The sequence below is a fragment of the Passer domesticus genome, chromosome 3, assembly GCF_036417665.1.
Source record: "Passer domesticus isolate bPasDom1 chromosome 3, bPasDom1.hap1, whole genome shotgun sequence".
NCBI classification, from domain to species: Eukaryota; Metazoa; Chordata; class Aves; order Passeriformes; family Passeridae; genus Passer; species Passer domesticus.
In genome coordinates, this window is record NC_087476.1 from 95,908,282 (window position 1) to 95,935,496 (window position 27,215).

At 36.7% G+C, this 27,215-nt stretch overlaps 1 protein-coding gene across 5 annotated transcripts in view; it reads right to left on the minus strand.

Moving 5' to 3' along the window:
- The window catches only part of BABAM2 (BRISC and BRCA1 A complex member 2), a 160,340-nt gene that overhangs the window by 17,532 nt on the left and 115,593 nt on the right, over nt 1–27,215 (minus strand). For 4 of the 5 annotated variants that reach the window (XM_064414502.1, XM_064414501.1, XM_064414500.1 and 1 more), the window contains exons 8-11: nt 20,086–20,185; nt 18,055–18,125; nt 16,525–16,607; nt 1,942–2,095 (exon numbers count right to left, since the gene is read on the minus strand). In XM_064414502.1, coding sequence (XP_064270572.1) covers nt 1,942–2,095; nt 16,525–16,607; nt 18,055–18,125; nt 20,086–20,185 — 408 coding nt within the window. Of the gene's footprint in view, nt 1–1,941; nt 2,096–14,422; nt 14,528–16,524; nt 16,608–18,054; nt 18,126–20,085; nt 20,186–27,215 lie in introns of those variants that run through there. The other variant, XM_064414503.1, reaches the window with a different exon arrangement.

Here is a 27,215-nt window from a genome sequence, read left to right on the forward strand (position 1 = left end):
TTATTTGGTTATGTTAAAACACACTAACCTATTCTAAGAAGCCCTAGCAAATATTTTAAACACTGTTTATATAAGATGCTCAATTGTGTTAAAAATCTTTCTTAAAATATGCTCACATGTATCATAACATCATATTTTTTCTTGATCCAGATTTATTTATGGTACCTACTCAGGAATCACTAGCTGTTCCTGCAAGCGAAGCGCTTTTAACTGGAGCAGTTTCTGTCTCTCTGCAGCTCAGTGATTGCTATTTCAGACATCTCAGCACACTGTCTTCCCCCGCTTCTCATCATCCTTCTCATATTACGTACCAGTGCAAAACTTCAATGCACAGGCTCGAACGTAAGAGTGAATAACCTCAGCAAACGTACATGTGATAGTAAGTGTACACATTTAGTGCTTTTAAAGAAAACTGTTGTAATGCTTCTAAATTTCAAGTGCAGGGCAGTGAAGTCCATTTGTATACACCCACTCATAAGCAAATGCACTTAGCAGACAGCACATAGGTACTTGTAAGCTTTCAGCTACAAAAGAAATGCATTTTGTAGTATGGTCATAAAAAAGCCACAGTAATGCTTCCAGTTATTGTTCTTCTTGATTGTTTTGTTTTGTTTTGTTTTTTTAGTAAACAAAATACCCATAATATCCTGCTAGAGAAAAGAAGAAAGTCCATACACACAAAAAAAATCGTAGCTGATTGAGAAATGGTGCTCCTATAAACAGTATGGTGGCAAAACCAAATTCTACCCAAAACTTTTTTATTGAAATGCATATTAAAATCCCAAATCAAATGTTACTTGATGCTTTCAATAGAATTTAAATTAGTACAAAAATCTACAAATGCATCAGTCAATTGTTGTTTGCTTCCATTATTTCCAAATTATATTCTCTGACCATGCCACTCATTTGATTTACTCAGCTTGAACTATTTTTGTTTCAACTCTTATTTATGCATATTTGCTGATTTAATTTAATCTTCTGACTGTCATTCAAAATGTTCATCCCAATATGCCTTGTGATTTATGCAGTTTGATGCTTTTACTTGCTGAACAACTGATAATCAGCCTGCTTAAATCTCTCGCTGTTCTAACATTTTTACACTTTGCAAAATTAAAACACTGCAGCAAGCCTGCTGCCTGACTCTCCCCATTCAGGTAAAATCTGCTCTGCTTCATGAGAAGACAGGGACAATAGCTAGCTTTGGGGACACCACTGCCTATGGCAGCTTGCCCTTCCAACAGAACCTCTCTGTGTGGCTGCCATGTCATCATGAACTAAAAGGATACACAGACTGAAGTGATCTCTCCTCAGCCCAAAACAAGGGCTTGCAGAAAAAAGTGCAGAGGAAGGAGACAGGGATTCTCTGTTTCCATCCAACAAAAAAGCAATAAAGCAAGAGATATTCAGATTTTCAGATAACTTTCTCAAGATCTGATAGGGCTGCCTCCTGTGCTGGAATGGTGGTTTGCTCTACCTCCTCCTGTTCTTCTCTGCCTTTTCATTACAGCCTAATTCCAGATCTTTCAGGTTTTTCTTCTTTGCTCTCTCCATCTCACATGCTTCCCTTCAGGGTCCCCTCAACACTCACACAACCCCAGGGAGTTACCTCGACTGACTGCTACCATGCAGGTTACTCCTGCTGGGAGCTATCTCATCTACTTAGGCTGGAAGTTCTCTGAAGCAGAGACTGTCACCACTCCATGCCATACAAAGCCCAGCAGAAAGAGCCTTCTTTTGTTCAGTCCTCCGGCACTAATGCAATAAGCATGATTAGTAAGTATCTGTCTACATTCATCTACAAGAACACCAGGACTGTATAAGAATAAGAACAGGTTCAGCTTTTGTAACGATGAAAATGTACACTTATATCCATGAAATTTCTACCCACCAAAGACCATGAAACAAATGGAATGCTTAGTAGGAAACAGCAATCTGACTTACTTTGCTCTCTTGGCCATTTCATTGCCATCCCATCGGGGGCTGTATGGGTAATTCTTCTGGGCCTGGGAGTACAGCTGGCCACTGTTAGTGAAGTGGTAGACAGACTGAAATGTTAGGGTTGGTTGGTCTCGAGGAAAGTAGAGGGGTAGGTCAACTGCAATTCAAAAGGAAAAAAAAGAGTTATAAAAATATGCCAATGTATTTTTTCCTTTTTTCTTATTGGGAATATATCAGATCATTCTATTGGTTTAAAAGTGTCAGAAAAGGAGAAAGTGATGGCTAGTTCAAAAACATCCTTCTGCATTTATTATAAGTAATGATTCCAACTTACTTCTATGGGACACTTTGCTTTACCAAAAAACTTTTGTAAAGTACACGATTTAAAAAATAATTTAGCTAGTGTATAACTATGTTAATCATAAAATCTCCACCAGGATTATTTAGTTATTAAAAAAAATTTCTTTTATAGTGAAATCTTCCCTTTCAAAAATTCACAAAATACATTCTGTTTTGCTTTACATTAAAAAACCAATTTATCTTTATCTGTTTTAACCAATATATTTTAGTGTCCTCATGGGCATCAAAAGCTTTATCATCCTCATTTTACAGCTGTCTGTGTCCTAAAGCAGCCAAATGAGTTGATATAGAATGTAGAAAGATTCAGTCATATCAGCTGGAAAAGATTTCAACTTGCTGTCATTTGCTAGACAAGAAAACACCCACAAAACTAAAAACACACTGAAAAGTCATTATTACCCAAAATATCCCACTAAAAATAAAAATCAGAACCTCTTAGTTCCCTTTGCTTATCACTGTCTCATGATCAGCTAGGTCTGGTGAACAATAAAATAATCTACAACAGTTAGAAACTGTGTATGTTTTCATGGTCAGAACTAGTTTTTAACTTTTTCATTGCTAGAATTATAGTTTGTATTTTCTTGGTTTACTTCTTATTTCAGGAGGCTTCAGAAATCTGTAGTTAAACTGAATTATGACAACAGACTTGAATTACTAATATTAAATGTCTAATTTAACACCCAAATTAACAGAAAAATGGTAATTTCTTTTAAAGGTGTAGGCTTCATTTATAAAGTACCTAAAACCATACTTTTTGATATTCTCCAAATCACATTTTTAAAATTCTGTACAGTGAAAGAACACTGCAATGGAATTGTATTTTAAATACTTCCAGAGATTCCAGCACTCCTTGTGAAATCTCTGCTAACAGACTGAGGAGTAAGACAAGTTTTATTTTCCAAATTCCATTCTATCATGCTGCTAGTTCCTTCATTTTTCAGTTTATCTAAGCACATCTAAGTACTGAGATGTGCATCAGCTACACCGTATCTCCCTTTGCTCTAAAGGGTCTCCAAGCTCTAGGAGTAGAAGCATTTATATAGCCATGAAGCACACTAAATCAAATGTGCTATTCCAGCCACAGTCCCAAAATACAACAAATCCTGCCGTGGAGGACAGCAGTGGCTCAGTTCATGACCCAGTGTCTGAGCCACACGTGACAGCTCCCGCAGTCCGGGTGACTCAGCCCACACAGCAGCTTCCAGCAGATATTTAAGCACTAATGACATGGGCAGAGTTCTGCTAATTTGAGGGCAGATCACTGCTTTAACAAAGGTTAGATTCAAAGATTGCTCTGCCAAATTCCTCTTTATAATGTGATTACTAAATAACAACCCTGAAAAACTTTGGTGTAACCTGGCCATTTATCAGCACGCTGTCTCCTCCCCTCACAAATAATGTGTGCACCTCGGTCTCTGAAGGACTCCACCATGGAAAAGGGTAAAAAATCAAGAAGACTGATTCTCTGTTTTAATCTTATAAATATAATACTTCAGCTCTGAGTGCTTAAACTGTTTCTCTAGTGTATCTTTTTCATTCTTAAGTACCAACTCCTTAAGAGAAACCAAGTCTGTATACTTCTGTATTTTATCACTTATTTTATTTGTGTGAGAGGAATAACAAACTTTAGCAAAGCATTCAAATAATAATTTAGTCCTTGTACTCAACTTTTTAGCTGAGAATTTCTAACTTCCATTAATTTTCCCTTCAAAACTGCCATCTACATAACACACACAAGCAGCAATGGTTTTTTTCCAGTTACCTACAACTAAAGGTGGGCTCTCAGGACAAAGTACCTAGCACTAGAAACACTGTTTAAAATGGATAATTGAGGCAGTGCTCTCACTACAGTGACACCTACATTTGTTATGAGAAGGTACCACAAAAATATATTCTATTAAGCAAAATTTGTAAAAGAATTTTCAGGAATTACTTACATTATAAACTGATCACATAAATAAGATAATCAAACTAGATTCAAAATTGTGCATCCCACATCTGGACAGCAGCAGCGTTACCCTGAACTGCAAGTAGAGTTTTGAAAAATTTAAACTGCCTTTGATTTATAATAATAGCCTTCACCTGAAATTGCCAAACCTCCAGTTTTCTAACCCAAGTGTTTCCTTAATACAAGGTGTGGATGAGTCCAGACCAAGTAAAAAAACCTGTCCCTAATTCTGGAACACAACCACACCTAAAAGGCCAGTAAACAGGAAATAGCCTTGAGTTTAAAGTGTTATACATATCTCAAGGTAGCCAGCTATTATTTCAGCAATAGGAAAGGAAGGCAAGAACTTGCTTCCGTCCCAGTGGATGCCCATGCATTGACACTGTTGGCACACAGAATGAAAAAAATAAGCAAATACCACTGGTAATTAATGCTGGCAAGGTGTGTTGGACATGAAAGGTCAAATTCTGCTCATAATCACACATGGCATGCTAAAGAAAATTTTTCTTTTTACCTGGTCATGTGTAGGCAGTCTGACTCTCAATCTGTACATTAAAACAAAATCAGATTTGCCTTCATGCAATATCTGAGATGACAAAGGTGTTACTGTAATTACATGCAAGAAAACATTCACACTTTGCCATGAAAAATGCATCACAGTTAAGAACAACAGATTGGTTTTGTAAATTAACACCTGAACTAGGCAAACTGTAAAAGCCTGTGTTGGTTAGGCATGCTAGTTACCTAAGAACTACAAAAACGTATTCATGTTGAATACAAGTACTATTCCCAAATAACAGCTGACTCACAAAGTACCCTGGTGATATGTCTGCAGAAAATAAGCAGATGACTCATGTCTGTAAATTCCTGAAAGTACCAATAGACCCCTTGCTTAGTCATCTTTTGCTTGGATGCTGGGTTCATGAGCTCTGTAAACTATAATGAGAGATCTAGCTCTTAGTAGGACTCTCTCTCCCTTTTTTCCTCCCTTCTAAACAGTGCAAATTATCTCCCTAAAAATAACTTCATCTGCGTAAGTGAGTCACTTCAACTAGCAAGCTTATACAAGTCATGCAGTTAAGCAGTAATATTTGGTTATGAAGGTAAAAATGCTGCTGTCAAACTCAAGATTTAAAATGAAAATTATGTCAGAGGAAGTCCCATTTACCCCTTCTCTTGCAGAAATAGAAACATTTCCTTTGGAAAATTTAAACAATTAGCTCATTCAGGAAAGTAAAGCTTTCTAATTTAGTTCCATGCTCAAAGTAATTTAAATCTGATGATTTCTTACTTTGGCTCTCCTAAGCATCATACTGTTAATGTAAGAGGAACTTAAAGAAGCAGACTGGATAAGGAATCCAGTAAAATGTTGCTTTCTCCTACATTACAATTTACAGATCATTTTTTAAAAGTCAACTTTTAGACAGCCACAGAGTGGGGAAAATAATGTCTTTATGGAGGCACTACATGAACAGAACTTGGAGGGCTGTTTATGGGTAATTAAGCATTGAGTAAATTCTTCACTGATTGAACCCTAATTTTCCCACACAGTTCATAAGAAAGCAAAAGAAAAAGGACTTGCTTGTTGAGAATGAGTCATGTTGTAAAGAAACTTAATTACAGTTTATAAATAGTTGAAGTTGCTCTCTTTTTGAAACGTAAGAAACTATCTAGAAGTAGCACGCAAATTTGCTTCTCTTGACTTAGTATTTAATGCGTACATATATTCAAAACATAGTTATCTTAAAGCCAAAATCTTGGTTTATTAATAACTAACAAACTGAGCAATGCATCTGTAAGGTTGAATTGTTTATTTTCTTAAAAAACAGCAATCTGAGGCCTCAACAGGTTACCTAGTTTGTTAAGCTTATGTCAACAACTACAGAGTGGATTTTGACTATCCTATTAGCTTTAACATAGTATCTTTAGCATCTAATTTTATGACTCGTTCAACAGGATATGAAATACAGAAGGAATGTCTCAGAAAAAGCATGTACCAGTGCTGCTACAGGTTTTCTGAAGGAAAAATGCTCAGAAGAAAAGGACAGAAGAAAGGGTTTACCACAGTGCCCTCCTTTCCACCTTTAAGCACTGGAGAAAAGAGATGGGAAAACAAAACCATGCTTGAAATGCATGGTGACCATAAATATATTTCAAAGTACTTAGATGGTAACATATAAAATTTTTTCCATATACCATTCACCTGTTCTACATAAAAGGTTTATTTATCCTTTGTATGGCACTGGATAAATCCACATAATTGTTTCCACAAAAGCCAACATTTACTCACTGAATTCATCATTTGAATCCTTGGATGCTGCCATACTAGTTATCTTACTAACCTTTGGGATGCTTGTTTCTGCAGAAATTTATTGCACCTGAAATTTGTTTTGCACTCATGAACACTGAGTGATCTGGATATTTTACTGTTGAGATTTCTACTTTGACAAGATTTTATGGCCTGCACAACCTTAGTTCAATCCATACTTGCGTTATGGAGCTGCCTTCAATCAGAGGACAACACAGTGTTGTTTCCAGTTCTAAATGGTCCTAGGCTGCACAGAGTTGGCCAAAGGAGACACTGTTCTGGCTGCTTCCACCTGACAGACCCTCCCCCTCTGCATTTATTTACTGCACAACACTGGATCTTGTTCCAATTAAATGTGTTCATTTATGCATGAGCTTTTCAATGTGATGGTTCTAACAATCATAAGAATAATGTTAGCTACGTAAAATAGTTTAAAAATGGTTTAACAGCACATTCATGAGTTGAGAGGTTCTTTAGTGATTCCAGATCAGGAATGAAGGAACAAGGAAAGAACAGTCAACCTGCCTGCTGATGCTAAGTACCAGCCTGTGGGATGCAATTCTTCTGAGACTAATAGAAAATACTTTAGATAGCCAAACACAAATCTTTCCAATGCTGACTGTCATAGTACATACTTCAGAATCCATGATTAGTGGACACGTGAGGTGTTTCGTTACAATTATTTCACCAGAAAACCAAGAAGAATATGCCAAACTCAAATCTCCAGAGAACACTGAAGAATCTGAGCCTGATACTAGCCGTTCTCTTCCCAAACTTCCCTGACTCACTCCTTACTTATCATCCAGCTTTGGCGAGAGACTGCCTCTGCACTAAGTACTTCTGATGAAGTAAGTAATGGAAACAGGAAACACATATTCCAGGCTCCAGAACTGCATTTCTGTCTCTTATTAGTACATATTCATCATCTTTCTGCATGTTCTTTTTTGGTTCACTGAATTTCACATTCTCTCTGCCTTACTTGCAGAGCTTAAACTCACACTGCCGGGAAAAACAGTGGATTTGAATGCATGGCCTCAAACTGAAAAGCTCCTTGGATTTGAAGCTCTGCAGTAGTGAGGATGTGGACGAGACCCATGTGAATTTTCAGTGCAATTCCATGGCAATACATATACCATATCACTTCTCCATACACATCTCCCAAGCCCTATTTTAAAAGAAAATTTATACTAGATTTTTTTGACATGACTTCTCCTATGAGACAGGTGATTCAGACAGACTGTACAATAGGTGAAAAATCTTTACCTAACTTCTGGGAAAAAGAGCTTTCTTCAGTTTTTAGATAAAAACTCCAATGCAGAAGGCCTTTCAGGATTAATATTGATCATGGCTCCTACAGAGAAGCCTGAATAGATTTAGCCACAAGCATTTTGAGGGCTGTACTTCTAGCACAAAGGTCCTCAGGGCAGGATTTCAGGCTACTTTGCGAGTGAATCTTTCCTGGACTCGTGTGTGCTGAAGGCCTTTGGCCTACATTCTACTGGCAAAAAATGAAAGGGGAAACTTGGCTTAAAATACACAAAAATTACTGAATGCCACAGCTATCCTGCTTTGGTGTGTGATGATTTATTCTTGCAGGAATGAGAAAGCAAGGATGACAAATAACATATCAATGGCATTAGTGTGGGACTTTAGGTTAATAGAGTGCAGTCACAGGAATATGAATTTGTTAAATATTATTAGGGTTGACATCCCTTCTGGAGAAAACCAGGTTTTTTGCAGGAAGATGCTATTTTGAAATCAACATTTCAAAATTTCAAATCTGAAAGGAAAAGCTGTTTATGGAATTTTAGCTGAGACACTTATGGCATTCTGGGTGTGTTGGTAATCACAGCTGGTTTTGAAATAATTAGGTCTGTCTTTGCTACGGGAAATATCCACCCCACTGGCAAAGTCAACCCTCGTATAGTAAATGAGTAAGATGACTTATGTACAAAGTAATTTCAAATAAATAATATAGAAATACAAGTAAATATTCAAAAAAAAGATAATTACTATTTTATTAACAGAATATACAATACTAAACAATAAAAGACAAACCACTGTAGGCAAAATGGAAACAATGAATTGTGATGGATTAAACTATTCTGACACATTACAGAGTAGATTTGTTTAATTAGCTTTCTTTGTTTTGGTTTGTAAGTTGGTTTTGTCTGTTTGGGTCTCTTTAAATATAATGTAACCCTTTTTTATTTGAGGAGGGCTGCATGACATTTGTGTATCCACCTTGTGGTTCTCCTTCCACTGACAATGGGAACGATAATACAATCTAGGCACCAGTGGCAACTTGATTTACAATTACAGTTGTTTTGATTTGCTTTCAACATAGGCATGTTATATGGTTGTAAAAATATCCCACGTCTTTATTGTAGCCTGCAACTTTAAGTACTCCATCCATCATACAAACCAGTATTTTTTAAAAAAGTGATAAAAATATTTTGAATGACTGAAGTTACAGTGTTGCAGACAGAGTACCTAACTATTGGTTTAGTTTTACAGAGGAACTAAGTAACAGATCAAATCAAGATATTCTTCAAACAGTTTCCAGCTATGTGGTCCAAGACTATGCTATAGAGCTATAACTTAATCTGAAAACAGCTTTATAAGATCTTCTTGCTTTTGAGTGTCATCGCCCGCCCCACCTACGTCATACTCTTATTGGACTTCTCTTATTGGACAGCAAGTCTGGACTACCTCCTAAAAATATCCTGTGGAATATCTCACAAACCTGTATTGACCCCAAAGAAATGGCATAATGGTCTATACAGGTCTTTTCCTTCTCTAATTTCTGTAATCATATTTATCTTAATTAAGAAAAGGGCTTATTACCAGCTTCAGCTACTTACTTGTAGTTTGTTTTATTTTTACTTCAAATTCCCAAAGATCTTCATTCCCTTCTCCTTCCGTTTTTATTTCCTTTTATTGTTTCTGCTGTTACAGTTTCTATAGTAACTTCTTGAAGTGCTGATGAGATTGATGTGACTAAAAGCTGTCTCTTCTTCATCTGAATTGTTTGAAGCTTGAAACATAAACACAGTTGCAGTTGTTATGGGCGCAAAAAGCAAGCCATGCCCTTTCTTGGCACAGGCATCGATCACTGCAAAAAATACCCCTCTGCTTTTTGAGCAGAGATACATTGATAGATGCTTATGTTACTTTCCAACTGGACAGGAAGACTTCTAAGCCACGTTTTTACTTGAAAAGTAGATTGCAAAACCATTGTCTTCTCTCACAAATATTTTATTAAGATTATGAGGCTTGCAAATAAGTTGGTTTTTTCTGTTTTAAATGCTTCCTGGGGTTTGAAAGAAAATTATTTTACTTCACTCTCATCTGTGGTCAGTGTGACATTATCCTGCAGGTCAAGAGGACCCTGTGCTGCCACACCTGCTATTCTGTTCTTCCAACCTTTGCTTCTTGCAGGCTTGCAGCTTTCAAAACCCAATCCATGTAATCCCTTCTGGCCCACACAGCCAACTAAGCCACTCCAGGTACTTTTAACTGCAGTACAGGCCCACTGCATCTTCCCACTCCTGAACATCACAATTACCACCTTACACAGTACTAAAAGCTTATCCCTCTATTGCTTTTTGAAATAAAGAACTACTTTGTGGAACATACTCTTTTATGACATGCTTTCTAGACCGCCAGCCATTTTTGGTGCATTTTGTGAATCACCATTTGAGGATGACGCAAGATAAACATTAGGATCATACCCCTAAGCTTCAGGGATCAGACTTCAGGCTGTTCAGGGATCTTGCTCCTCCCATGGAAGACTCCTATGGGATAATGGTTCTAGTGAGAAGATGGGTCCATGATGACCTCCTCCAAGCTCAAGAACAGTCTATCCCACTGAGCAGGAAGGCAAACACTACCAGCAGGAGGCCTACATGGATGAGCAAGGAACTGATAAAACTCAAGCATAAAAAGGGATCACGGGAGATGTGGACACTCCCTGAGCATGCAGAGACAGGACTGGGAACATCAAAACTGACCTAGAATTGAATCTGGCAATGTGAGTTAAGGACAACAAGATGAGCTGCTATAGGAACTGCAAAAGTATGACTAGGGAAAAGATAGGACTGCTGCTGAACAAGGCAGGGGGACTGCTGACAAAGGAGACAGAAAAGCAGCTTAAGCACGCCCTCCTTCTCCCATGTTGAAATTTATGCATCTTTGTGACCAGTTCCATCTCTAAATGAAGGTGTATTCCTTATTATTCCAAAATGAATTATATTTATCTATTTCATAAAAGGTATTCAGCACTTGCCTCTATGTACTATTGCTGTGTCATACAGATTCTTAGAAAAAAATTATTTTGGTGTCATTGCATAGAAGGAGGAAAGGGAGTGAAAAATGTTTCAGAAAATGTTTCTGATCTTGATGCAGCTCTTATTTATAGAAATTTCATATCTCTAATAATCCTGTGGTGCTGTGTATCATCCTGTTTCTTTTCTGAAAGCATTACCTGGTATTGAACGCAGGACTCATCCATGAAACCCCTGCTCATCAACTCTTTTGGACTGAAAACAAGATATTTGCTTTCTACATGCTATTATGAGCAATTTCAAACTCGGAGTATTTCACACCTTTAAAGCAGTTCTCATCTTAGAAAAAAACTATCTGTGAGTTACCAAAGCATGTAAACACAAACCAGACAGGGACTAAGAAGAATAATACACCACAACCTGTACTCAAGTCCTGCCCCTGTCAATTACTTTTTGTGACGTAATTATTTATTTTCAAAAACTGAGTGGATAAAATATGATTATATCCTTTTTCCATGTTGGGTACCTTTTCTGAGAATTTTAGTTACCTGTCATATACTTGGGCACATAGTAGTTATACTCTAGATATATACAAAATTAAAAAAAAAAAAATCAACAGTTCACTTTTCTGAAAAGTGCAATTTTGTAAGAAGTTATTACAAAACCTTTCAGTCCATTTGTTAAAGTGCTTGTAGTTGCTGGAAGAACATCAATTAATGTCTGCAGCAATACACTACTGTTTTAAAAGTGTGGCAAACACACGTGTTTCTCAGAAATTAAAAAAGTAATATCCACACCAAAATGACATTTTAAAATACCTTGCCAGTCCACCCACATCAGGCCATCTATAAGAGTCTTATAAAGCCTAATTAGTATCACAGCTGTTGCTTCCTGTTTGTTGCTGTCCATACCAAGTTTTATGAGCTTTCTGCTATCCATTCTTCCTTTTTCTGCAATTACAAATATGAACCAACAACTAGCTTATCCTGAGTGACCTGAAAACAAAATGAACCTAGAGAAACAGAAAAAGAGGAAAAGAAAACCACTGTTCAGATTCACTTGCATCCATTATGAATACCTATATAAAAAAAAGTCTCATTTAGCTCACATACATGTAAAGAGCCAAGGTGGAATCAAAGGAACAAAACGTTTAAAGCACTCTTAATGTCAAAAATAAAATTACCAGCTTTCAATAAAAATTTCAAACTAAATCTACTTGGCAGTATCCCTTAGGAAAAAAATACACCATGGAGAAAAATGATCAGCAAAAGACTCATTAATTTTCCAAATGCTACTATTCAGTCCTGTGATTAGTCCCTGCCTAAGCCCATGCCTAGTTTCAGGCCTGTGTGTTTGTGACTCAGGCTGCTTTTCCATCACACTGCCTCAGCCACAGCACTGCAGTGTATTTGCAGTTTTCATTGACTTCAGCAAGCAAGAGACACTTCACTACACAGGAGATGGCCGAGAGAATGCTTTGTTCTGAGTGATTGAAATAATGTACAAAATTTTGAAGAAACCTGGTTAGTTCAGGGTGTATTTTGCTGTAGGCAGAACATGCTTTCAGAAACTCTCAAGACCAAATTCAAAGAAATATATGGAACCAACTAAAAGTACTGAGTCAGAGGAGAAGACCGCCAAAAAGAAAGACACTTATTCCCAAGCATAAGATATAAATTTGATTTTCTATAGACACTTTTACATCACTGTGGCTTTGTTAATCTACAGTTTCTCATTTAAGAATGAAATGACAGTCTTATACAATATTTACAGATTGTTTTGATCAGCACTGAACTTCTCATTCTAGATTCTGGAAACATTTATTTTGTTATGCTTGGCATTTCTGCTGAACTATCCTGCTTTCCTCACAGGACCAGATACCACCTTGTTATTCACATGGTCATGTTCTCTTTTTACCTTTAGTTTTCAGAGTCATAAATTCCTGTTTTCATTTAGGGAACAATGAGAAGAATAAAATAACAGCATTATATAAGAAAGTTAAAACACCTCATTAGATAAAAATGCACAGAAACAACCTAACGTGAATATTCCACTCAATACTTGGCCTATTTTTTTAGGACATGGCTCAGGCAGACAAGGTTTTTTTCTCATAACTTTTCTTGAAAAGACTGACAAATGTGTGCAGACAGCAATATTCAACCAAGAACGCATTAGAAGCTGGTCTTGGTAATGTCCACCAAAAACCCCTGAATCCAGAAGCAGGTGCCTACCCAAAGCCTGACACTCATAAGGTATAGTATCCTTTCAGCCAACTAATGCTTTAGGTCCCTTGCTTGCTTGCTTCCCTCTTGTTTCAAAACTTTGTTCTTGCTGGGATGCTCTCTGTTTCTGATCTATCCTCTACCAGAGACAACCACCTAAGTGCACAGACAAGTTAAAGGGTAGACAAAAAGCTACTACAGTGGAATTCACATAGCAAGAATGATCATCAAATGATCAGCATGAAACTTGAGCTTTTACATGACCAGCACTTTGGAACTCCTGGGTCAGTGGCATTTTCCACACAGAAACTGAAACCCCTTACAGTCAGACAAGGTCATTTCCAGCAAATGTTCCCAACCAACTTCACCTTGACTGAGATCCCAAACAAACTAGAAATATAAATGCTGGCAGCCTTCAACATTCTCCACCCCCTAAAATACTGTTCAGTGAAACAAACACTTTTTAGTTTAATGTTTGTCCTCTTCAATACATCTTAAACAGCCACTAACACAAGCTACTGCATACTGGTCCAGCTTCTGTCCATGCCTTTAGTGCTGATAACCTGAAGATCTTGCAAGATAAAAATTAAGATTTGAAAATCCCAAATACAGGTTGCTTCAGAGTTCTATTCTTGTGTTTATAACAATAATGCTACTTAATTCTTAATTATACGCAGATAATGTAACTTGTGTTTTCATCTAATGTTGATTGGTTATTGCATCAATGGCTGGACTTGATCTTAAAGGTCTTCTCCAACCTAAATGATACCATAATTTATATATGGTATAAATACATAAACTGTATACAAGAACAAGAATACAAGGAAATATCTGTCTCCAAAACCTAATCATAGCTGATTTATAAACAAGAAGAGAAAGTCTATTGAAAAGTGAGCAGTCTATTGAAGTTTACTTACAAAGCTTCATACTGGGACTTACTCATAAACATTATCAGTATCAAAAGCAGTAAGTCTGATTAACGATTTCCTTTCCCACGTGGATGCATGAACTTCTCTAAATGTTTATTTCTTCTGTCTTATATTTGAAAGCACTTGATTAATTCTTAAAACTAAACCACTAAAGAAACAGTTCCTTTGACTAGTCTTTGATCTAATATAATAACTCCAGCAGCTTCATTAGTCTAATGATTAAGTTTGCAACTAGGTAGCTCCTTGGTATTTTAAGATAGAATGTGTAGACTCTAATCTTCATCCTATAACTACAGCATCAGTCTTTTTTTTTTTAGCATATGATGTTGTTCTGAGGTCATTTGGCTTCAGCAATTCAGAACTATTTTTCTATTTCTCTCCTCTTTAACACACTTTACTCAGTAAAACTATTCTGAATAATTTCAACTTACTTTTAATGTTTTTTGCTTCCTAGTGTCCAAACAAGTCTGTAACTCTCAATGCAAACAGTTGCAAAACAATTCCAAAGTTATTTTGGCAACCTCTGAATCCATCTTCTAAAGGAAATATGACTCATGTTAGTGTTTATAAATCTCACCTAAATTGCAATCTCAAACCTAAAATTTAGATGCCAAAATTTAGATTCCAATAAAATGTACTACGGTGCCTTTCATTTAATGTGCCACAGTGCTTGCTGTATACTGACCTATTTACTTTTCTCTAAATACTTTATCTACATACTATAGTAAATATATAAAGTAGAACAGTTTTCAACTTATTGCTATCTCTCCCAGACATTTTATTAGACGCTTGCTAAATATTCAACCATAACATACATAGTTATGTCAGTGGTTAGGAGATGAAAGCCTACATTACTTCACTCAGGAAATGAAGTGCAGGTTTCAGTCCTTTCATTGCAATATCCTTCAGTGCATGGACCAGAAATGCTTTTGCACTGAATTGTTCAACAAGTGAGTGATGCAATGGCTTACACAGCTAAGCCACTGTATGATTTCTAAGGCCACAGGGTTAATACATAGTGATAAACTATTCGGTTATAATTGTAGCTTTCATGCCAGTTTAATTGAATACCATGAATATTACACAGTTACAACTCGCTCTGTTATTTAGCAGAAATTTGAATTTTGATTCCCCTGAAATCTAAGACATTCAACATATATTAAGGTACATTGTCTCACAGCACAAATCAAATCCACAGGAATTTTAACATTGATTAAATTAACCCAAATATGTTGGGGAGTAAGAAAGGTGGAAATGTTCAACAAGGCTGTACATAAAGAAGTGTTGTCTCATGGAAGACAATTATCCAGGGACCAGTTCTCCATTGTAGTTGAAATGTAAGTAAAGCCTTAATGAGGATAATTTTCCCAAAGATACCACTTCAATTCTATTTTTTCCCCCAACATAAATTATAATAACATGATGGAAGAGCTTTAATTTCAGGTTTGAGTTTTCTAAGATCATTAATGATTCTTAGTATCATTAGTGTGTGGTAAGTTAATCTTAAGGCATAGAAGGAAAGGGGTTAGTAAGACCATTTTTTATGATCTGCAGTATAACACAGAGTGAAGGACTTCTCTGAACAATGGCAATCCTGACTTCCTGCATTAAGAACTCTGGGACAAGTTTCTATGATGTCATCAAGACAGCATGACTCTTCCACATGAAAAGCTAATCCACAATAAAAATGATGTAATATGAAAGACTCCAGTGCTAGAATGCTATCAAACACCAGTGCTGCAGCTGCCCACATTCCAGTGTAATAATTTTAAATTTTTAAAACTTTTTTAACATAAATACAAAGAGTAGCAATCAAATCTAAAGAGTTACATGACTGACTTTCCTCAGATCAAAGTATCTTTGATACCTGTGAATTTCACCTTATCACAGGAAAAACAGAAATTGAAACTTAAGGTAAAGGCAGCATCAAAGCCACATTTACTGATTTCCACATGGAGTAATTCCTATATATTTAAATTAAAAATGTATTTTTGATAGCAATACAATCTTTATTTAAACATTTTAAATAACAGCAAACCTAGCTACGTTGTTAGGACAGTCTTGCCTACACAGTTTCAGTCTAGGAATAAGTTTTGGATCCCAATGACAATATGCTGTTATCTCTTATGTGACATATTTTCTCTACATAAAGTGTCTTTACAGTTGTTATCAATGCATTAATTCCTGAGAGTTACAGATGATTTTAGGTATTCCTGGGTTGAGTCCCCACCACTAACACTTTTGAAAGGCTAAGTTAAAACAGTGAACACAGTCTTGAGTCAAATTACCAGAAAACCTTCCCAAGACCCTTTTGGTATTCTGTAAAGCCAACATTTCACTATTGGTGTGCAACCTCTCCCCTTCTCTAGATACAATTGAGATTTTTTGTTTTCTAAGTCACATCAAAAATAGATTAAGCACTGGATAAAAATAGCTAAAAGTTTTAAATTGTTTCCTGTAATTGTACATTTTCCCTTTTGAACTTGTATCTTCAGAGGACAGACATTTATGCCTGAGGCAAAGTGTTACTCACTGTGAACAAGGAAGCAAAAATCTTTCCACATCAGCAATAGAGTAAGCTTTGTGAATCCTTCTGCATCATATTCCACCACACCACTATCAACAAAAAGACAACAAAAAAAAGAATACAGTTTTTACCTTCAAATGCTGGATGATGAATATGTAAATTTTGTAATACAGGGATTGTTATTTGTGTTTGTTTGTTCAGAATCTTCCAGGATTTGCTTTTTTTATTAACAGTTACAATTTTCTAGATAATTGTAAATTATCTTTGAATAAACTTTGAACCTCAGTAATTGTCTTAATTATGCTGTGGGGTATTGGAGGTTGTTATCCAAAGAAAGACCATTTTCAGTTTAAAAACACTTTTCAATGAAAGGAGACCTGCTACCACATCTGCAGTCCTAAACTGATAAAAACTGTAGACACACAAATTCCCTGTACCTTATTCAAATAAAGATTATTTTTCATTTCTGTAGTGAGTGAGAGGGTAAAACTGAAAATAAGAATGCTGAGAAGAGTTTAAATTTGAAAATTTGGAAAAGTATATATAAAAAATACAAAACATGAGACCATAACAAAAAATTCCATATAGAATACTTGTTTGATAGATGGATTAAAAGTTTCAACCATCAGAAGCTGGTATTCTCCAAGTATGAAGCTGTATCAGAACTCATGAACCACAATGCAGATGTCATATAGGCACATGTGGCCCTTTCTATAGTAGAGTTTTCTCAGAAGAAAAGGAAATGTCTTGATAAAGATTAAGCTTGCACTGACTGTCCACTCATACATCCAGTTGTAGTTATTTTTATCTATTTATCATTGTATTAAATTTGGATGCATGCTAGAAGCCACCTGTTTCCCTAACCTCACTTGAGAGGCCTGAGATTGGAAGGGCTCCTGAATATTCACATCACTGACACCACCTCTTATCACAATTGGCCAAAGGCTTGGACTCTGGCTCAGTTTAGGCAGGAAACCAAAGTGCCAACCCTTCACAGTGCCACAGCAGCCCTGACTTGTGAAGCTAAGGTGCCATCATACCTGGCCACGCACCTTTCATCTGCAGGAATGCAACCTGACCCAAGAGCCTCTTCTCTTGAGACACAAAATGCTGGCTGTTGCTGGAACAGCTGGTCTCCCAGCCCTGCCTTTACACTGAGCAGGGCTGGCTCTTGCAAGGCTTGGAACCACACCTGCTTCCCCATTTTCCCACCTCAGCCACTGCCTGTTAGTGTAAGATCCCTTAAGTAATTTATTCAGAAACTAACATACTTCTTCTGCACAAGGAAAATCCCTACTGTCCCTTTCCCATCATCACCTATTTTCTAGACAAATCAGATTGGCCACTGGCACAGATGTGAAATAATACTGAAATACATTCCAGTATTGCTACAGAGAGACAATCTGTACACATCATTCTGTGAAAAATGACTAGATTTCATCTCACCCAGTGGACAGAAGCCACACAACCACAAACCATATGCAGAAAATGAGTTCCCCCACACTACAGAAAAATATGCATCAGAAGAAAACTTACGTTCCAAAATGACTCAGGAAAGCTGCAATGTACTCTCTTCTCTTATGGTATCCCTGAATAACATATTGTACCTTAAAAAAGAAAGAAAATAAATCCAGAGCTATAAAAAGATTAAAAAAAACCCCAAAGCCCAGTTTTTTATATATTTCTTGTTAAGGAAGATTTATGTTTGACATGGTAGAATTTCTGAATCCTACATTTAGCATGATTTCCCTAAAGAATCCTAAAATGCCTTTAAAACAAATTCTGGATCTTGCATACAGAATATCTTGTAAAGAAATCTCTTCAATCATGTCTAAGTGAAACTGAAGTCTTTCACCATAGACTGAAGCACTGTTTAACTCCACAAGACAAAGACTGAAAGAAAAAAATGCTCAACCTTGCCTTACTGTATTTTGAGTAGAAATCTCTGATAGGCAAACCAGTTATCTGAACTGACAGTAAGCTAAGTGTCAAAATAACATTCTGGTTATAAAATAGAAGAAAAAATTAAATTTCTTGCACAACTGATCTTGGGTGTTTTCTGAAGACTGCACCTCCAACAAAATCTTCAGAACACTAAGCTCTTTCACTGGTTTCATGCTGACTCAGGGAGCCACCTACTCAACTGCGAGCATCAGTTTCTGAGGCACTCTGGGTTTTGAAATACTTCCATCCTCGCACAGACAAAATCCAACAATGCTAAATTTGGAGACTTAAGGCAAAATTCTGCTCACACCATGTATGTTTTCTTGTTGATTTGAATGGCATCACTTAAGAGAACAGTGTGAGCAGGGTTTGACCCATAACAAAACCAATGCATACGTCAGCAGGCTGCAAGGACATCTGGTTTACAACTGGTGACTTGGAAGTACTTATGGTATGGTTTTATATGCAATTCCCTGTGTAAATTCCTTTGCTTTCCAGAACAAAAACTAGCACTTTAGGAACCTTTTCTCCCTCACTGAAAAGAACAGGAAGAGTATTTTCTTGGCTATGGCAATACTAGAATTCCTTGGCTGGCAAATGCTTTCCTAAAATTACTGAAAAAGTCTTGATACAACCCTTGCTGAGAACTGTCTTGTATAACTTAAATTCTATTTATAAACTCAAACATTGTATTTTTTAAAACAGTAAGATCATTTGTGTAGGATCTGAAATGTTATTCTGGGAAGAGGAAAATAAACGATAAATTTGCTTAAGTGACTTTGTTCAAGAAAGGATAAAAACAGCCCGGTGTGCTTGCAGATTTTAAAAACAGAAAGTAATTTTAAACAGAAAACCACAACAAAAACAACTCTAATGATAGATTCCAACATAATTATGGAAACACATTCTGAAGAAACTTTTTCAAAAAGATAAAATTATTCTCTTCATTTAGACAATTGAAGGTAAATATAATATACAAATAGGAAGTCTGTAATAGGTAAATTTTTAAATGTTGACACCTAAGTCTTCTTTTTTCTTTTGAAAATTATACCTAAATAATGGAGAAACTTTTGAAATACTATAATCGTTCTTTTTTGTTTAAACAGTAAGCTAACTGGAACACAACCTTTTCAGCAACCTTAAGTAGCTATTACTGTATAAACATCCAAAGAAACTGCTGATTCAGTTCATCTGGAGGAAACATCTGAGAAGAAAAATCACAGAAAGTACTCAAAACCTACAATAATGACTGGGGTATGAGAACTTGCAACTAGAACAATAATATGCAAACTACACATCTGTATTTACTAAAAACCATTACACTGCAATGCAGTATTGTACAATACCATAACATTTTATCCCAAATTATAATATGTTGCAGAAAGAAAAAAACTGCTCCAGGATCTGATCCCAAACTCACTTGTTTACCTAAAGGAGGTAGGTAAACATGACATTCTATTCAATGTCATGCTTAGGCACTCAGCTCTTACCAAGAAGGTATTCCCTGTGTAGCTCAGCCTAAGTAGGCCTTGCATTGCATATCTGACAGAAGAATAATGATGTCTGTGGAAATGCAGTACAGTACATAAGGGAATGAAAAACTGATTGGCTGCAACAGCTTACCTTGTTTGTTAGCAGCTGGCACACCTGGGGTACATAGTCGATGAGACAACCTCCACCAGGAAAGGCTGGGATGTGAAGGGCAGATGATCCTCCAAGCGCACTAGAAAAATAAGTTAATTTAAGAATACATTACATGTACAGCCCCTGGGATTTGAAAATTATTTCTGCACAGTCCTCTTTCCCTATTCTTGAAGTCAGATGGCCAAGAGGAAGTATATTCTATGCTGTGGTGATAATAAAAACTATTGAGTGATACCATCTATAAAAACAGGTTATACCATGACCCACTGCAAATTAACCATTTAAATCAAGAGTATCACTAACACAAAACATTCTCTCAGGAAATAGCTTTTTCATTGTGAAAAGTTCTGTTTCTTAGCCCTCATCAGTAGGATGTGGAGTACTGTAGTTCAGATATCTTGTTAGTGGGGGAGGAGAGGACCCGAAGTCCTCAGCTATTCCAAATCCACCTTCAGTCAAACCAGCTAAGAATAATCAAAATAATTGGGACTGAGGAGTCATAGATGGCCAGATGCAAATGTCAATCATGTCATCAACTCCAGTTTTGGACTTCCCAATAGAACACTGATGTTAACCTACTAAATCAAAGGGGCAGTGAGTCAGAAAGATTATCAGGTACATGATGATGTAAGGAGGATGCTGAAAGAAATGGGTTTGTTCAGTCTTCAGAGAACACTGCAGAGGGGGGATACTGAGGAGGGAAGTTGAAGGCATATTGATGTCTTCAATTATCTAATGGAAAATTATAGAGATGGTGGAGTCAGAGGCTTCTCTGAAGTGGGGCTCAGTGGTGCTATGTCCTTGGTGGTGCTGAAAGCTCAGCTGAACAAAAGGGCCATGAGCTGGCCCTGCTCTGAGGAGTGGCTTAGCCAGATAAACTCCTTCTTGCTAATCTACGTTGGTTTATGATTGTAGTCTATGATTCTATGATTTTGTTTATGCACAGTAGGAAATGACAAAAACAAGGATATTAATTCTGTCCATGCACATGCTGGATATCTGAATGGCAGGAATTCACAGAAATAAGGTAACTTCAGAGATGTATTTAGGCAGCTTAACCATTTGCCTCTATCAAAGGACAGAAGACTGAAGCACACCTGCTATTACTCAGGATAAAGGCTTCTTTGGTGTGGAAAGATCTAACACTTATTTAAATCAAGCTGTATAAGGCAACAACTAGGTAAAGTCCACGCTACTTCCTTCTAGCAGTACTGACCTAAATCTTTCTTTATAGTCCCTTACCAAATCAAAATTTGCATTACACATTGTGGATTACATCATTCACTAACCATCCAGAACCAACTTGGACACCATAAAAATGCTTCAAGAGCTAAGTTACTTTGTGTAGCCTCCTGTTTACATGATGTTTCCATGACAAATTACACTGACTAGAAAGAAAAGTTCTTCTCTGCAAAACAAGTCTCTTACTCTCCAACAGGATCTGGCCTCTTATTTTCCTCAGTACTTGATAAGAAACCACTTTGGTAGGTATAAAGGTCTACAGTCATGCATCCCTTTGAAGGAACAGAGCCTACATAAATCAAAAAAATCCCAAACTCATAATGAGGTATATGGAAATCTGCTACTCAGGCAAAACAGTCTGGGTTTAGCAGACTGTTCACCACATGGAACAGTTCTGCAGGTCTGGATTTTGCATATGCAACGATGAAAAAAAAAAGCCCTGAGTACACCACAGCTACGTAAAAAAAAACAAACAAACTTTTCCAGCAGAAGTAAGACTCAAATTAGATTTTTTTTAAAACAGAATTCAGTTTCCTTGCTGCTACCCCCTTACTAAAATTATTCACATAAGAATATAATTTTGCAACTTGTGGATGGTTAAAGGCACTGAAGTATGACTAAGATGATTAGAAAGTTGGAACATTTCTCAAACAACATGTTCTTACAAAATTGCAAGTATAGCAGGTCTACCAATCTGTAACATTGGAGAATGGAAAATTTGACTTCCTGGTATGTAAGAAGTGGGCTGTGAACCTTACTTTAGGACCCTGACTTCCAGCTTATTAAACTCGTTACATATTATGTAAATATATCCACAAAAGCCTCCAATCTCAAACACAGAGCAACTGGTACTGTCCACTTTGCATCCTGCCTTGCCTCATTTGACACTAAGTTCAAGTTCCCTTGTAATGTGGACATAGCACTGAAGATGCTCAGATGACTACAACAGGAATTACTGGCTTCTCTCCCAGTTACAATAGCAGGTATGAAATTAGAAGTCATCTCTAACAGACTACACAAGCACAAAAAAGCTTTCACTCCTATATAATCAGCTTACAATACATCTTCCAGGCTGAATTATTATGATTTTTGAGTAAGGGCTTCCAATTTTACCTCTATCCACCTCTTGAAAGTAGCCATCCCATAAAAACGTATTGACATAAATGGAAATCCAGCCCTTCTCAAACGAAAAACAGACTGCTAAAAGGTGTGGTTTCTGAGAAAGAGGTCCCTCCACAGAAAAAAGGCTGGAATTTCTAGTATAATTATCCTCTGAAAACAGAATAAAGCTGTACCATATATAATTTATATTCTGTAGAAATAATTATGGGTAGGGAAAATTAAGAGTGGACAGGCGTCTTTGTTCCCTCTATTGGGTCAAAGAATCTGCTTATTAAATATTTTAATCAAATACTGCATTTGCACAGGACCTTGCCTCTGACCATCTCAACACCGTCTATAAGCATTTAGCAATTAAGACTCATCTGCCTCATTAAACTGATATTTACCTTTTATTTTTTAACATGTAAAGAAGCTATTGCTCAAAGTTTGACTTGACAAAACTGTACTACAGTCATGTTAAAGGAACATATTTGCTGTACCTGACAACCCTGAGACCAGGCAAGAGGATGTAATAATTCATTTGACTTATAATAAACCTATGACTGAAGAAAGAAGAGATTTACAGAATGCCAAAGAAGGACCTGTAAAGGATGCAAAATGGTTACAATTGGTCAAGGGAATGTCACCATGCAGTACAACATCTAAGGCTGTTTTTTGAGATACCTCACAGTCCAATCAAAAGCAAAAGTGCCAAACAAAGTGCTATAAGAAGCCTTTTATAGTGAAGGACATTCCGTTTGGCAAAGTATTTCACCAGCACAAGCTAAAGATTGCTGCATGTCAAATCTGCTTTCCAGATAGCTGGGCCTCTTGGAGCATAGATCTTAAACACTTTTGTGTGCAATCAAGCTTTCCTTCTCAGTATCAGTGCTATACACCCCCTACAAAAAAACCCCCACATTCATTTTATCACAACAACAAAAAATGTTAAACAAAAACCATCAAGAGATATGATGAGGAAGCACAGACAATTGCTTCCCTACAGCTGCCAGAGTAAGGCTAGTTTCAGTACAATCAATTGAATTGTGTTTGATTTTTACACTGTTTTTTTCCAATAAACTGCTACTTTTTAAAGGCTAGAATTCTAACAGTTTGGTATTTTCTCTAATTTTAACAATTCATGAAGCAACAGTCTTAGGGGATGTGATTTCATTTTGACTAGTACCAGGTGAAGACTAAATACGTGGTAGATCTACCTGTCTCAGAGATAAGGCTGTACAAACATGTTGGAACAAAGACCTGAATTTTATTTGCTTGCTCTTACTCTAAGCCTACTCAGCTCTGCAAACCAACTTCATACATCTCATTTTAAGACAGAGCAGAGACTCTTTTGCAGCAAGGTCCTGTCCTCCTGGACTTCCAGAGTCAGTCGCAATGTGTTTCTGATCCGTGGTCAGTGAATTAAGTTGCATTTTGTGAGGAACTCATTACTGAATTCAAAAAGTGCAGCAGTCAGCCTGCATTAATAGAAGTTTTGTCCTGCAACATGCTGAAATACAAGCTCAGAAAGCATAGCTGGAGTATGTTTACATTTCTGCTGTTGACTGGTGCATTCCAAGTGACTCGTCTGTCTCTCAATGGATCTATTTATTCAGGCAAACATACAAAATGCAAAGTTCTTCCACATTTTTTGATAACTTATAATTAATTAAAATGTCTTTCTCAAGAAATCATTGTCAATAAATGGCTTAGCATCAATTCACAAGTTTAGAGAAGTGAATGTTTTTGTTCTTGAGTATTTATAGTAAAGAACCAGTTATTTGCCCATCACTTCATTAGGGAAGAAGGGTTTGCAAGTTTCAATCTCCGAAGACTGAGTGCTTTAGCAAGGCACACTTACAGGCATACAAAGAGAGATGCTCCTACTCCTATCCCTACCCCCTTCCCTACAGCTCTTGGGCCTGCCTAGTTCCCCTAAACTCCCTCATTAGCACCGCCTCTTCCCTGCAATGCATTTTGCTTCCTTCTTTCTCTAGATTGCTGGGAAATTTTTGAGCTAAGTCTGAAAAATGAGGATTATTTCAGACCACCCTCGACATCACAGTTTAAAGAGTTAAGTGCTAACACAGGTTATGCTACTACAGCTAAGGGCCTGTGCACACATAAATCAGTTCATATTTTTTGCTCCCCTCTTACCTGTTCCCATTCCCCATTTTCAAAAATTGCATAAGCTTTTCTGTGAAAGGACTGTCACAAAGAAAAGAACATCAACAGAAAAGATATACTCTTAAAAGTATTCCTTACTTGACAGGAGTCAGGAGTTTGGGGTTTTTCTTTTTTTTTTTTTTTTTTTTTTTTGCGAGAATAGAAAATGTGTATTTGGCTGAGGGGTTCAGAACTGTAAGAATCAAACTTAGCCTGAATACAGTGTGATATATCATTAAACAGCTTTATACCGAAAGAAAGTGGTACATAATATTGGTTGCAATCTTGCAATCAACATTTCTAACTGCAATATATTCTTTCTGCAAAACATGCAGAAAACAGGGAAAAGACAAGTTCAATGATTGTGAATGATGGAGTTATAGATTTGTCTAACTTTGAAAATGTAAACAATGAAAAAATTTGCCTTTGAGTGGAAAGACCTTTTATATGGGTTTAAAGTAATTACTAGCTTTTCTGTCAGTGTGGCCAGTGTTAAAGAATTGTCAAATCCACGTACCAGTCATGGAAAGTAGGCTTTAGACTTTTTAGACTACAGCCCTTTATTTTACCAAGATTGGTAAAATTACCTTTTTAACTCTCTGTAATACCTGCTGTATTTTGAAACTGAAGCACACTGCAGGCAGACATGAGCATTTAAAGGGTTTATTACTCATGATGGCTATATCCAAGAGTAGCCTCAAGCATGTGGAAAGAAATTCCCTTCTTTTTACTCTTTTTTCCTATTTTGAGAGGCTTCTTAAGGGCTTTGATCTCCTTCCCTGTTCTCTTTGTCCTTTGTTGCTGAAGTAAATAGTTGACTTTTTTTCTTTTGCAGTTTCATCACTTTAGTACATTACACCATTTGGCACAAGAGACACAAGGAACCACATCAAATAAAAGCACGTGACCACAAAAGCTGCCTTAGCAACCATGATCCCAGATTTGCTGTCAGTTTACCATTTTTCAGGCTCGCCTGACTGTAACCAAATCCCTCCTATCACACAAACAACGTGGTGCTTGGCAGAAGCCTTGGGATAGTGCTTCGATCAGCAACACAAAGCTTAGCAGTAAAATAACAGAACATTTGTACTGAAAAATTGGACAGTCTAGGTTTGAGACAGCATTTTCTTTCCTTTCCTGTAATAGTCCATTTAAAGCAAACATAATTAACATATTGCTTGTCCACTCAAATCTATCACAAAGGGAAGCACATCCAAAAAAATTTCCATTCTATTTTTAAAGAAACAATTTTTACTTTGAATTACTTCTACATAATACTGGCAGAACAGAAATGTATGATTTCAGCTAAGAGATCTAATCTGAGGCATCTATATTATTGAATGTACTGGAAAAAGAAATACAATCACAAATAGACCTAGAGGGAAAACTATGCCAAATCTACTTATCTGAAGAAAGAATCCTGGTCAAACTCAGACTCAGCATCTGGCCATTAGAGCTGAAAGGATGATACCATCATTTTTTCCTTGACCTACTAGCGGTTCAGAGTAAATACCTCTGAGCTTGTCCTGACTAGTGACTGGAAAAAAATATGAAATAATCACTGTAAAGAGCAAATACTAAAACCAGAATGTATTCTAGTTTCACAGAATGTGCAGAAAACTGCAAGTCAGACTCACTGAGCTTTACTTCAGCTCTTCTGCTGACTCTGTATGTTCTAGCATGTTATTTCAACCATTCTGCTTCTCTGCTTGCCCACCTATAATGTTCAGATGCTTACACTGAAGTACACGGAAGTTTAATAACATTAATAGACTAGTACAAAGGCTGTGAGATGAAGTAATATGTAAGTGCTAATAAATACTATGTTTGGGTTATTCTAACTTGTCTATTCTGCTGCAGGTAAAACTGTAAGAAAGAAGCAGTTGTCTATATTGTATTAGCCATTTTAGAAAAAGTGGTGATATCAAGGAGACTTACATTAAGTGTACAGATTTTAGGTTCTAGCAGACTGTAATCTATCAGACTTAAATGCAAACCACACCTAGAGTGATTCAAATTTGAAGGATTTGTGGGGATAAAAGCTCTGTCCCCAGGATTCTACTCCTTCTCAAAGAAAATAACTCAAGTAGCATGGCATTAATAGATGGTTAACCCTATAATTACATTAGAAATTGTTTCTTCTCATCTCTTCACTGAGTACTGAGAGCTAGAGGAAGAAAGAACAGACACTCAAGTATCAGTATCAAGTTTTTCTTACTGCTGTATGATAGCATAAAAGTCTGAAAATATTAGTTTTTCCTCTGTATTTAATAAATCAGGACTGAAAGGATTTTTCCTTTGCTTAATGGATCTTTACACAGAGAAACATTCTGCATAAAGGGGACTGCCAGATTTCTACTGGTGTGTTAAGTGAGTGAAAACCTGAGCTGCTAGTGCTGGAAAAGGGAGCACTCCACCATCCATCCTCACATCTTACATTCTCTGAAGAAACAAAACCACAAGAGGATAACAATTATTACCTGGCTGATGGGACACTTGATGTCACACAGTGGTACCACAGGGCACACAAGCACTCTGCCTACAACAGGCACCACATTGCTTTCTTCTCTGGGTGACAGGACCCCCTTTTATAAACTGAC